The sequence below is a fragment of the Nerophis lumbriciformis genome, linkage group LG16, assembly GCF_033978685.3.
Source record: "Nerophis lumbriciformis linkage group LG16, RoL_Nlum_v2.1, whole genome shotgun sequence".
NCBI classification, from domain to species: Eukaryota; Metazoa; Chordata; class Actinopteri; order Syngnathiformes; family Syngnathidae; genus Nerophis; species Nerophis lumbriciformis.
In genome coordinates, this window is record NC_084563.2 from 4,526,728 (window position 1) to 4,539,598 (window position 12,871).

General features: G+C 30.3%; 1 protein-coding gene across 2 annotated transcripts in view; it reads left to right on the forward strand.

The window, feature by feature from the left end:
- afg2a (AFG2 AAA ATPase homolog A) overlaps nucleotides 1-12,871 on the forward strand; it is a 274,689-nt gene that overhangs the window by 84,639 nt on the left and 177,179 nt on the right. For both annotated transcript variants that reach the window (XM_061976526.1, XM_061976527.1), the window contains exons 12-14: nucleotides 985-1,194; nucleotides 12,515-12,568; nucleotides 12,705-12,784. In XM_061976526.1, the coding sequence (XP_061832510.1) occupies nucleotides 985-1,194; nucleotides 12,515-12,568; nucleotides 12,705-12,784 (344 nt within the window). The remainder of the gene's footprint in view (nucleotides 1-984; nucleotides 1,195-12,514; nucleotides 12,569-12,704; nucleotides 12,785-12,871) is intronic.

The following is a 12,871-nucleotide window of genomic DNA, read 5'->3' on the forward strand; positions in this document are numbered from 1 at the left end:
GTTAGCTTTTTAGCTAATGTTGCAGGTATACATACACCTTAGAGTCAATATTGTGTTACTTGATGCATGCTAACTGTTAGCATGTTAGCTTTTAGCTAATTTTGCAAGTATACATACACCTTAGAGTCAATATTGTGTTACTTGATGCATGCTAACTGTTAGCATGTTAGCTTTTAGCTAATTTTGCAGGTATACATACACCTTAGAGTCAATATTGTGGTACTTGATGTATGCTAACTGTTAGCTTTTTAGCTAATGTTGCAGGTATACATACACTTTACAGTCAATATTGTGTTACTTGATGCATGCTAACTGTTAGCTTTTTAGCTAATGTTGCAGGTATACATACACTTTACAGTCAATATTGTGGTACTTGATGCATGCTAACTGTTAGCATGTTAGCTTTTAGCTAATTTCGCAGGTATACACGCACCTTAGAGTCAATATTGTATTACTTGATGCATGCTAACTGTTAGCATGTTAGCTTTTAGCTAATTTTGCAGTCAACATTGTGTTACTTGATGCATGCTAACTGTTTGCATGTTAGCTTTTAGCTAATGTTGCAGGTATACATACACCTTAGAGTCAATATTGTGTTACTTTATGCATGTTAACTGTTAGCATGTTAGCTTTTAGCTGATTTTGCAGGTATACATGCACCTTAGAGTCAATATTGTGTTACTTGATGCATGCTAACTGTTAGCATGTTAGCTTTTAGCTAATTTTGCAGGTATACATACACCTTAGAGTCAATATTGTGTTACTTGATGCATGCTAACTGTTAGCATGTTAGCTTTTAGCTAATTTTGCAGGTATACATACACCTTAGAGTCAATATTGTGTTACTTTATGCATGTTAACTGTTAGCATTGTTAGCTTTCAGCCAATTTTGCAGGTATGCGATAATGCCAAGTGGTCATATTATGGTTGACGCTCATGGCGTCCAGTCGACCGGTCTAAAGCGGCCCCCTCGCCCCTCTCCAGGTGCGCTGGGCCGACGTGGGCGGCATGGAGGACGTGAAGCTGAAGCTGAGGCAGGCGGTGGAGTGGCCCCTGAGGCACCCGGAGGCCTTCGCCCGCATGGGCATCCAGCCGCCCAAGGGGGTCCTGCTGTACGGGCCGCCGGGCTGCTCCAAGACCATGGTCGCCAAGGCCCTGGCCAACGAGAGCGGACTCAACTTCCTGGCCATCAAAGTACGTCGACTTCGGCTTTTGTTTGTTTACTTGGCATGCTGCTATTGTTTACTTGGCGGGCCTTGCTATTGTTTGCCAGTCCGACATGTCCGTCAGCGTAGCAGACGCTGCCCTGGTGACCCTAGGGGGGAAGTCTCAGTGGCCCACTTCCTCTGCAAAGAGCTTCCTTGTTTGACCTTTAACCCCGGGTTTGTCCTATCTCATTCATCACCCCTCCCCCCCCTCTCTTCTTTACCCAAAAACTAACGCACGTTTTGAAAAGAACGGATGGCGTTAGCCGCACTCCAAACGCCTTTTGTTTGGTTTCTTTGGCTTCCACGCAATTTGAGGGTTCGATCGGACGAGGCCTGGCGTACAAACATTATGGCCCGTGTTGGGAAATGAGTACAAATATTTAGTAGGGGTGAGCAAAATGAGCTAAAATGACAAAATACAGTCGGTGAGGGTTAATATTGAGCCTCGTCGCTCATTTATAGCGTGAAGAAGGCACCAGCAGTCTGATAAGTTGAGCAGAGAAAGATCTGCAATGCTTCGGTCACACGCAGGATTCTCACAGGAATGAGGCCAACGTACAGTCTTTCCTACTGTATATTGCCGGTATACGTTATTGTGCTTAAATGTATGAAAAATGATATTGATAATGATAGTCGTGGTTCATTCATGAAGTTTGCTTCTTTTATGGATTTATTATGGTATTTTATTATTATTTTATTATTATTATTATTTATTATTTTTATTATTATTATTTTATTATCATTGTATTAGTATTATTTTATTATTATTGTATTATTATTATTTTATTATTATTGTATTATTATTATTATTTATTATTAATATTATTATTTATTATTATTATTATTATTTATTATTTTTTATTATTTTATTATCATTTTATTAGTATTATTTTATTATTATTTTATTATTATTATTATTATTATTTTGGTAGCCATCCACAAGCTTCTGCTTGAATTTTTGACCACTCCTCTTGACAAAATTGGCGCAGTTCAGCTAAATGTGTTGCTTTTCACACCTCCTCATATGGAAGATACTTTTCCTTCTTCATGTCTCAAGAAGGGTAGAAATACAAGAACACACACACACTTGTATTTGTTACCTTCTTGAGACGTGAGAAAAACGCCTCCCTCTTTAGGACCAGCCTTTCTAGATATATAAAGAAGTGTATTTACAACATGAATAATATATACATACTATGCACATATAAAAAAGCTTGTTGTGAAAAATTAGTTGGAATTTCACAAGAAAAAGGTCACAATTTCACAAGAAAAACTTAGAATGTTGGCAGTATTATAATAAAAGTCATCATTTCACTCAACGCAAGTCGAAATGTTGCAAGAAAAACTGGACATTTGTGCAATATTATGATAAAAGTTGGAATTTTACTCAATAACAGTCGCAATTTTACAAGAAAAGCTTAACATTTTGGGTGTTTTATGAAAAGTCGTAATTTTACTCGACAAAAGTCACAATTTTACAAGAAAACTTTAAAATGTTGGCGATATTATAATAATAATCTGAATTTTTCTTGCCGAATTATGACAATAGTCATAATTTTACTCAAAAAAATGTCACTATTTTACAAGAACAACAAAAAAATTGGCAATATTGTGACAAAAGTCAGAAATTTTATATGACAAATGTCACCATTTTGCATTAAAAAGTAATAATTTTACATAAAAAAGTAATAATTTTACGAGAAAATATTGCAATATTACAGAAACAGAAAGAATATGAGAAATTGTTCCCAATTTTATAAGAAAAAAGGCGACACATTGTGAGAAAAAAGACTGCTTTTAGTCAATTTATTTATTTTTGAAAGTTTTGTTTGTAATTGGTTTTTAATCTTAATTATTTATTTCAAGTTATTACAGTATGTCTCTATATACATATTTATTACATTTTTTTCAAATTAATTTTGGCCAAAGGGGGCGCATTTCAATTTCTTACACACACTTGTTATTTCATATGTTGACCAGAGGGGGAGTACTTTTAAAAGCGACACACAGTAAATGTGAAAAAATCCCTCCTTTTTGGGACCACCCTTATTTTTGACAGATTTCACCACAAATGAGACATTGTCTATTAGATGCAATGTTATTGGGACCATGATTTATGTCATCACTTGTTCACACCTCCTCATATGGAAGATACTTTTCCTTCTTTATGTCTCAAGAAGGGTAGGAATACAAGAACACACACTCTGGTATTTGTTACCTTTTTGAGACGTGAGAAAAATGACCTCCCTCTTTAGGACCAGCCTTTCTAGATATATAAAGAAGTGTATTTACAACATGAATAATATATACATACTATGCACATATAAAAAAGCTTGTTGTGAAAAATGAGTTGGAATTTCACAAGAAAAAGGTCACAATTTCACAAGAAAACCTTAGAATGTTGGCAGTATTATAATAAAAGTCGTCATTTTACTCAACGCAAGTCGAAATGTTGCAAGAAAAACGGAACATTTGTGCAATATTATGATAAAAGTTGGAATTTTACTCAATAACAGTCGCAATTTTACAAGAAAAGCTTAACATTTTGGCTATTTTATGAAAAGTCGTAATTTTACTCGACTAAAGTCACAATTTTACAAGACAACTTTAAAATGTTGGCGATATTATAATAATAATCTGAATTTTACTTGCCATAGTCATTATTTTACTCAAAAAATGTCACTATTTTACAAGAACAACAAAAAAATTGGCAATATTGTGATAAAAGTCAGAAATTTTAAATGACATATGTCACCCATTTTGCATTAAAAAGTCATAATTTGACATAAAAAAAGTAATAATTTTACGAGAAAATATTGCAATATTACAGAAACAGAAAGAATATGAGAAATTATTCCCAATTTTATAAGAAAAAATTTGACACATTGTGAGGAAAAAAGACTGCTTTTAGGCAATTTATTTATTTTCGAATGTTTTGTTTGTAATTGGTTTTTAATCTTAATTATTTACTTCAAGTTATTACAGTATGTCTCTATATATATATTTATTACATTTTTTTCAAATTAATTTTGGCCAAAGGGGGCGCATTTCAATTTCTTACACACACTTGTTATTTCATATGTTGACCAGAGGGGGAGTACTTTTAAAAGCGACACACAGTAAATGTGAAAAAATCCCTCCTTTTTGGGACCACCCTTATTTTTGACAGATTTCACCACAAATGAGACATTGTCTATTAGATGCAATGTTATTGGGACCATGATTTATGTCATCACTTGTTCACACCTCCTCATATGGAAGATACTTTTCCTTCTTCATGTCTCAAGCAGGGTAGGAATACAAGAACACACACTCTGGTATTTGTTACCTTTTTGAGACGTGAGAAAAATGACCTCCCTCTTTAGGACCAGCCTTTCTAGATATATAAAGAAGTGTATTTACAACATGAATAATATATACATACTATGCACATATAAAAAAGCTTGTTGTGAAAAATGAGTTGGAATTTCACAAGAAAAAGGTCACAATTTCACAAGAAAAACTTAGAATGTTGGCAGTATTATAATAAATGTCGTCATTTTACTCAACGCAAGTCAAAATGTTGCAAGAAAAACTGAACATTTGTGCAATATTATGATAAAAGTTGGAATTTTACTCAATAACAGTCGCAATTTTACAAGAAAAAGCTTAACATTTTGGGTATTTTATGAAAAGTCGTAATTTTACTCGACAAAAGTCACAATTTTATAAGAAAACTTTTAAAATGTTGGCGATAGTATAATAATAATCTGAATTTCACTTGCCAAATTATGACAATAGTCATAATTTTACTAAAAAAAATCACTATTTTACAAGAACAACAAAAAAATTGGCAATATTGTGATAAAAGTCAGAAATTTTAAATGACATATGTCACCCATTTTGCATTAAAAAGTCATAATTTTACATAAAAAAAGTCATAATTTTACGAGAAAATATTGCAATATTACAGAAACAGAAAGAATATGAGAAATTATTCCCAATTTTATAAGAAAAAAGTCGACACATTGTGAGAAAAAAGACTGCTTTTAGGCAATTTATTTATTTTTGAATGTTTTGTTTGTAATTGGTTTTTAATCTTAATTATTTATTTCAAGTTATTACAGTATGTCTCTATATACATATTTATTACATTTTTTTCAAATTAATTTTGGCCAAAGGGGGCGCATTTCAATTTCTTACACACACTTGTTATTTCATATGTTGACCAGAGGGGGAGTACTTTTAAAAGCGACACACAGTAAATGTGAAAAAATCCCTCCTTTTTGGGACCACCCTTATTTTTGACAGATTTCACCACAAATGAGACATTGTCTATTAGATGCAATGTTATTGTATGTCATCACTTGTTCACACCTCCTCATATGGAAGATACTTTTCCTTCTTCATGTCTCAAGAAGGGTAGGAATACAAGAACACACACTCTGGTATTTGTTACCTTCTTGAGACGTGAGAAAAATGACCTCCCTCTTTAGGACCAGCCTTTCTAGATATATAAAGAAGTGTATTTACAACATGAATAATATATACATACTATACAAATATAAAAAAGCTTGTTGTGAAGAATGAGTTGGAATTTCACAAGAAAAAGGTCACAATTTCACAAGAAAACCTTAGAATGTTGGCAGTATTATAATAAAAGTCGTCATTTTACTCAACGCAAGTCGAAATGTTGCAAGAAAAACTGAACATTTGTGCAATATTATGATAAAAGTTGGAATTTTACTCAATAACAGTCACAATTTCACAAGAAAAGCTTAACATTTTGGCTATTTTATGAAAAGTCGTAATTTTACTCGACAAAAGTCACAATTTTATAAGAAAACTTTAAAACGTTGGCGATATAATAATAATCTGAATTTTACTTGCAGAATTATGACAATAGTCATAATTTTACTCAAAAAAATGTCACTATTTTACAAGAACAACAAAAAAATTGGCAATATTGTGATAAAAGTCAGAAATTTTATATGACAAATGTCACCATTTTGCATTAAAAAGTCATAATTTGACATAAAAAAGTCATAATTTTACGAGAAAATATTGCAATATTACAGAAACAGAAAGAATATGAGAAATTATTCCCAATTTTATAAGAAAAAAGTCGACACATTGTGAGAAAAAAGACTGCTTTTAGGCAATTTATTTATTTTTGAATGTTTTGTTTGTAATTGGTTTTTAATCTTAATTATTTACTTCAAGTTATTACAGTATGTCTCTATATACATATTTATTACATTTTTTTCAAATTAATTTTGGCCAAAGGGGGCGCATTTCAATTTCTTACACACACTTGTTATTTCATATGTTGACCAGAGGGGGAGTACTTTTAAAAGCGACACACAGTAAATGTGAAAAAATCCCTCCTTTTTGGGACCACCCTTATTTTTGACAGATTTCACCACAAATGAGACATTGTCTATTAGATGCAATGTTATTGGGACCATGATTTATGTCATCACTTGTTCACACCTCCTCATATGGAAGATACTTTTCCTTCTTCATGTCTCAAGAAGGGTAGAAATACAAGAACACACACACACACACACACACACACACACACACACACACGCTTGTATTTTGTACCTTCTTGAGACCTGAGAAAAACGCCTCCCTCTTTAGGACCAGCCTTTCTAGATATATAAAGAAGTGTATTTACAACATGAATAATATATACATACTATGCACATATAAACAAGCTTGTTGTGAAAAATGAGTTGGAATTTCACAAGAAAAAGGTCACAATTTCACAAGAAAAACTTAGAATGTTGGCAGTATTATAATAAAAGTCGTCATTTTACTCAACGCAAGTCGAAATGTTGCAAGAAAAACGGAACATTTGTGCAATATTATGATAAAAGTTGGAATTTTACTCAATAACAGTCGCAGTTTTACAAGAAAAGCTTAACATTTTGGCTATTTTATGAAAATTCGTAATTTTACTCGACAAAAGTCACAATTTTATAAGAAAACTTTAAAACGTTGGCGATATTATAATAATAATCTGAATTTCACTTGCCGAATTATGGCAATAGTCATAATTTTACTCAAAAAAATTTCACTATTTTACAAGAACAACAAAAAAATGGGCAATATTGTGATAAAAGTCTGAAATTTTATATGACATATGTCACCCATTTTGCATTAAAAAGTCATAATTTGACATAAAAAAAGTAATAATTTTACGAGAAAATATTGCAATATTACAGAAACAGGAAGAATATGAGAAATTGTTCCCAATTTTATAAGAAAAAAGTCGACACATTGTGAGGAAAAAAGACTGCTTTTAGGCAATTTATTTATTTTTGAATGTTTTGTTTGTAATTGGTTTTTAATCTTAATTATTTACTTCAAGTTATTACAGTATGTCTCTATAATACATATTTATTAAATTTTTTTCAAATAAATTTTGGCCAAAGGGGGCGCATTTCAATTTCTTACACACACTTGTTATTTCATATGTTGACCAGAGGGGGAGCACTTTTAAAAATCCCTCCTTTTTGGGACCACCCTCATTTTGATAGATGTCACCACAAATGAGACATTGTCTATTAGATGCAATGTTATTGGGACCATGATTTATGTCATCACTTGTTCACACCTCCTCATATGGAAGATACTTTTCCTTCTTCACGTCTCAAGAAGGGTAGAAATACAAGAACACACACACACTTCCTGCAGCAGACAAGGAGACAGCCACTTAAGTGTCCTCTCCCCTCGGTCAGCACGGAGGTGTTGACAGGTGGGACTTTACCCGCAGGAAGTGCTCCTGATGGAGGAGGATGTTTATCACCAATCCCCAGGGAGGAAAGTCCACACACCTTTCAGTCTCCGTCTGAGTGGATTCATGTCCCAAAGATGAATAATTAAAAGCCGAGAAAACTGAGTATCACAAACCTTGATTTTTTTATGATAATAATAATAATAATGAATATATTCTTTTTGGTGTAGAATCTTCCATGTGGGAATGGTTGGACATTCACACAATAACAATAATATTAATTATAATAAATAGATAGTTTTTGGTGTAGAATCTTCCATTTAGGAATGGTTGGACATTCACACAATAATAATAATAATAATAATAACAACAATAATAATAATAAATATATTCTTTTTTGGTGTAGAATCTTCCATGTGTGAATTTTTGGACATTCACACAGTAATAATAATAGTAACAACAATAATAATAATAACAAATATATTGTTTTTTGGTGTTGAATCTTCCATGTGTGAATTTTGGGACATTCCCACAATAATAATGATGATAATAATAATAATAATGATAATAAATAGCTTGTTTTGGGTGTAGAATCTTCCATGTGGGAATGCTTGGACATTCACAATAATAATAATAATAACAATAATAATAATAATAAATATATTGTTTTTTGGTGTAGAATCTTCCATGTGGGAATGCTTGGACATTTACACAATAATAATAATAATAACAATAAAAATAATGAATGTATTGTTTTTTGTTGTAGAATCTTCCATGTGGGAATGGTTGGACATTCACACAATAATAATACTATTAATTATAATAAATAGATCGTTTTTGGTGTAGAATCTTCCATGTGGGAATGGTTGGACATTCACACAATAATAATTATAATAATAATAACAACAATAATAATAATAAATATATTGTTTTTTTGTGTAGAATCTTCCATGTGTGAATTTTTGAACATTCCCACAATAATAATGATAATAATAATAATAATAATAAATAGCTTGTTTTTGGTGTTGAATCTTCCATGTGGGAATGCTTGGACATTCACACAGTAATAATAATAATAATAATTACAAAAATAAAATAATAATGAATAGATTGTTTTTGGTGTAGAATCTTCCATGTGGGAATATTTTGACAATCATAACAATAATAATAACAATAATAATAATAATAATAATGAATATATTGTTTTTGGTGTAGAATCTTCCATGTGGGAATGCTTGGACATTCACACAATAATAATAATAATAATAATAACAATAATAATAATAATAATAATAATAAATATATTGTTTTTTTGTGTAGAATCTTCCATGTGTGAATTTTTGAACATTCCCACAATAATAATGATAATAATAATAATAATAATAAATAGCTTGTTTTTGGTGTAGAGTCTTCCATGTGGGAGTGGTTGGACATTCACACAATAATAATAATAATAATAATGATAATAATAACAATAATAATAATAATATATATGTTTTTTTGGTGTTGAATCTTCCATGTGGGAATGCTTGGACATTCACACAGTAATAATAATAATAATAATAATTACAAAAATAAAATAATAATGAATAGATTGTTTTTGGTGTAGAATCTTCCATGTGGGAATATTTGGACAATCATAGCAATAATAATAATAATAACAATAATAATAATAATAATGAATATATTGTTTTTGGTGTAGAATCTTCCATGTGGGAATGGTTGGACATTCACACAATAATAATAATAATAATAATAATAATAACAACAATAATAATAATAAATATATTGTTTTTTTGTGTAGAATCTTCCATGTGTGAATTTTTGAACATTCCCACAATAATAATGATAATAATAATAATAATAATAAATAGCTTGTTTTTTGTGTAGAGTCTTCCATGTTGGGAGTGGTTGGACATTCACACAATAATAATAATAATAATAATAATAATTACAAAAATAAAATAATAATGAATAGATTCTTTTTGGTGTAGAATCTTCCATGTGGGAGTGGTTGGACATTCACACAATAATAATAATAACAATAATAATAATAAATATATAGTTTTTTGGTGTAGAATCTTCCATGTGGGAATGCTTGGACATTCACACAGTAATAATAATAATAATAATTATTATTATAATAATTAAAAATAATAATAATAATAATAAGGAATAGATTGTTTTTGGTGTAGAGTCTTCCATGTTGGGAGTGGTTGGACATTCACACAATAATAATAATAATAATAATAATTACAAAAATAAAATAATAATGAATAGATTGTTTTTGGTGTAGAATCTTCCATGTGAGAGTGGTTGGACATTCACACAATAATAATAATAACAATAATAATAATAAATATATAGTTTTTTGGTGTAGAATCTTCCATGTGGGAATGCTTGGACATTCACACAGTAATAATAATAATAATAATTATTATTATTATAATAATTAAAAATAATAATAATAATAATAAGGAATAGATTGTTTTTGGTGTAGAATCTTCCATGTGGGAATGGTTGGACATTCACACAATAATAATAATAATAATAATAACAACAATAATAATAATAAATATATTGTTTTTTTGTGTAGAATCTTCCATGTGTGAATTTTTGAACATTCCCACAATAATAATGATAGTAATAATAATAATAATAAATAGCTTGTTTTTGGTGTAGAGTCTTCCATGTGGGAGTGGTTGGACATTCACACAATAATAATAATAATAATAATTACAAAAATAAAATAATAATGAATAGATTGTTTTTGGTGTAGAATCTTCCATGTGGGAATGGTTGGACATTCACAATAATAATAATAATAACAATAGTAATAATAACAATAATAATAATAAATATATTGTTTTTTGGTGTAGAATCTTCCATGTGGGAATGCTTGGACATTCACACAATAATAATAATAATAACAATAAAAATAATGAATATATTGTTGTTTGGTGTAGAATCTTCCATGTGGGAATGGTTGGACATTCACACAATAATAATAATAATAATAATAACAACAATAATAATAATAAATATATTGTTTTTTTGTGTAGAATCTTCCATGTGTGAATTTTTGAACATTCCCACAATAATAATGATAATAATAATAATAATAATAATAAATAGCTTATTTTTGGTGTAGAGTCTTCCATGTGGGAGTGGTTGGACATTCACACAATAATAATAATAATAATAATGATAATAATAACAATAATAATAATATATATATATATTGTTTTTTTGGTGTTGAATCTTCCATGTGGGAATGCTTGGACATTCACACAGTAATAATAATAATAATAATTACAAAAATAAAATAATAATGAATAGATTGTTTTTGGTGTAGAATCTTCCATGTGGGAATATTTGGACAATCATAACAATAATAATAATAATAACAATAATAATAATAATAATGAATATATTGTTTTTGGTGTAGAATCTTCCATGTGGGAATGGTTGGACATTCACACAATAATAATAATAATAATAATAATAATAAATATATTGTTTTTGGTGTAGAATCTTCCATGTGGGAATGCTTGGACATTCACACAATAATAATAATAATAATAACAATAATAATAATAATAAATATATTGTTTTTGGTGTAGAATCTTCCATGTGGGAATGCTTGGACATTCACACAATAATAATAATAATAATATTAACAATAATAATAATAATAATAATAATAAATATAACAATAATAATAATAACAATAATAATAATAATAATAATAATAATAAATATATTGTTTTTGGTGTAGAATCTTCCATGTGGGAATGCTTGGACATTCACACAATAATAATAATAATAATAATAATAATAATAATAATAATAAATATATTGTTTTTGGTGTAGAATCTTCCATGTGGGAATGCTTGGACATTCACACAATAATAATAATAATAATAATAATAATAATAATAATATTAACAATAATAATAATAATAATAATAAATATAACAATAATAATAATAACAATAATAATAATAATAATAATAATAAATATATTGTTTTTGGTGTAGAATCTTCCATGTGGGAATGCTTGGACATTCACACAATAATAATAATAATAATAATAATAACAATAATAATAATAATAATAATAATAAATATATTGTTTTTGGTGTAGAATCTTCCATGTGGAAATGCTTGAACATTCACACAATAATAATTATAATAATAAGAAGAAGAATAATATATTGTGTTTTGGTGTAGTCTTTTATGTGGGAATGGTTGGACATTCACACAATAATAATAATAATAATAACAATAATAATAATAAGAATTAATATATTGTGTTTTGGTGTAGAGTCTTTTATGTGGGAATGGTCGGACATTCACACAATTATTAATAATTACTTAGGGGAGGGGCTAAATAATTGTCGTCTTTTTGTGATCGGCGTTAATCTTCATCAGCCAATCGCTCACTCTGTGGAGCAAATAGTCCGATACTGGTGGATCTGAGCATATGTAGTCCTAGGAGCAGTTTTTTCCAGACATGCACAACAGCTCCTCTTTCCTCTCATGAGAGATCCACCTCAACTAACGTCTTTTGGAAACTCTGCAGGGTCCGGAGTTGCTGAGCAAGTACGTCGGCGAGTCGGAAAGAGCGGTCCGAGAGGTAAGTCCTCATTTCCTTCCTTCGCTGACCAGACCCTGGAACACCTTGGTTTATTGTCAGGGCTGATGACTTGGTGACCTTCTCCAGCACTTCCTGTTGATGGCGGGCTATTTTTAAAGGCCATTGTCGCCCGCAGGTGTTTCGGAAGGCCAGAGCCGTCGCTCCGTCCGTGGTCTTCTTCGACGAGATCGACGCCCTGGCCAGCGAGAGAGGAAGGTACGCGTTCAGACCGCCGCCTTCCCAAAACCGTACGGACACTTTGGTCGCCATGGTGCCCTTCGCCACACAGACCACGCTCTTGTC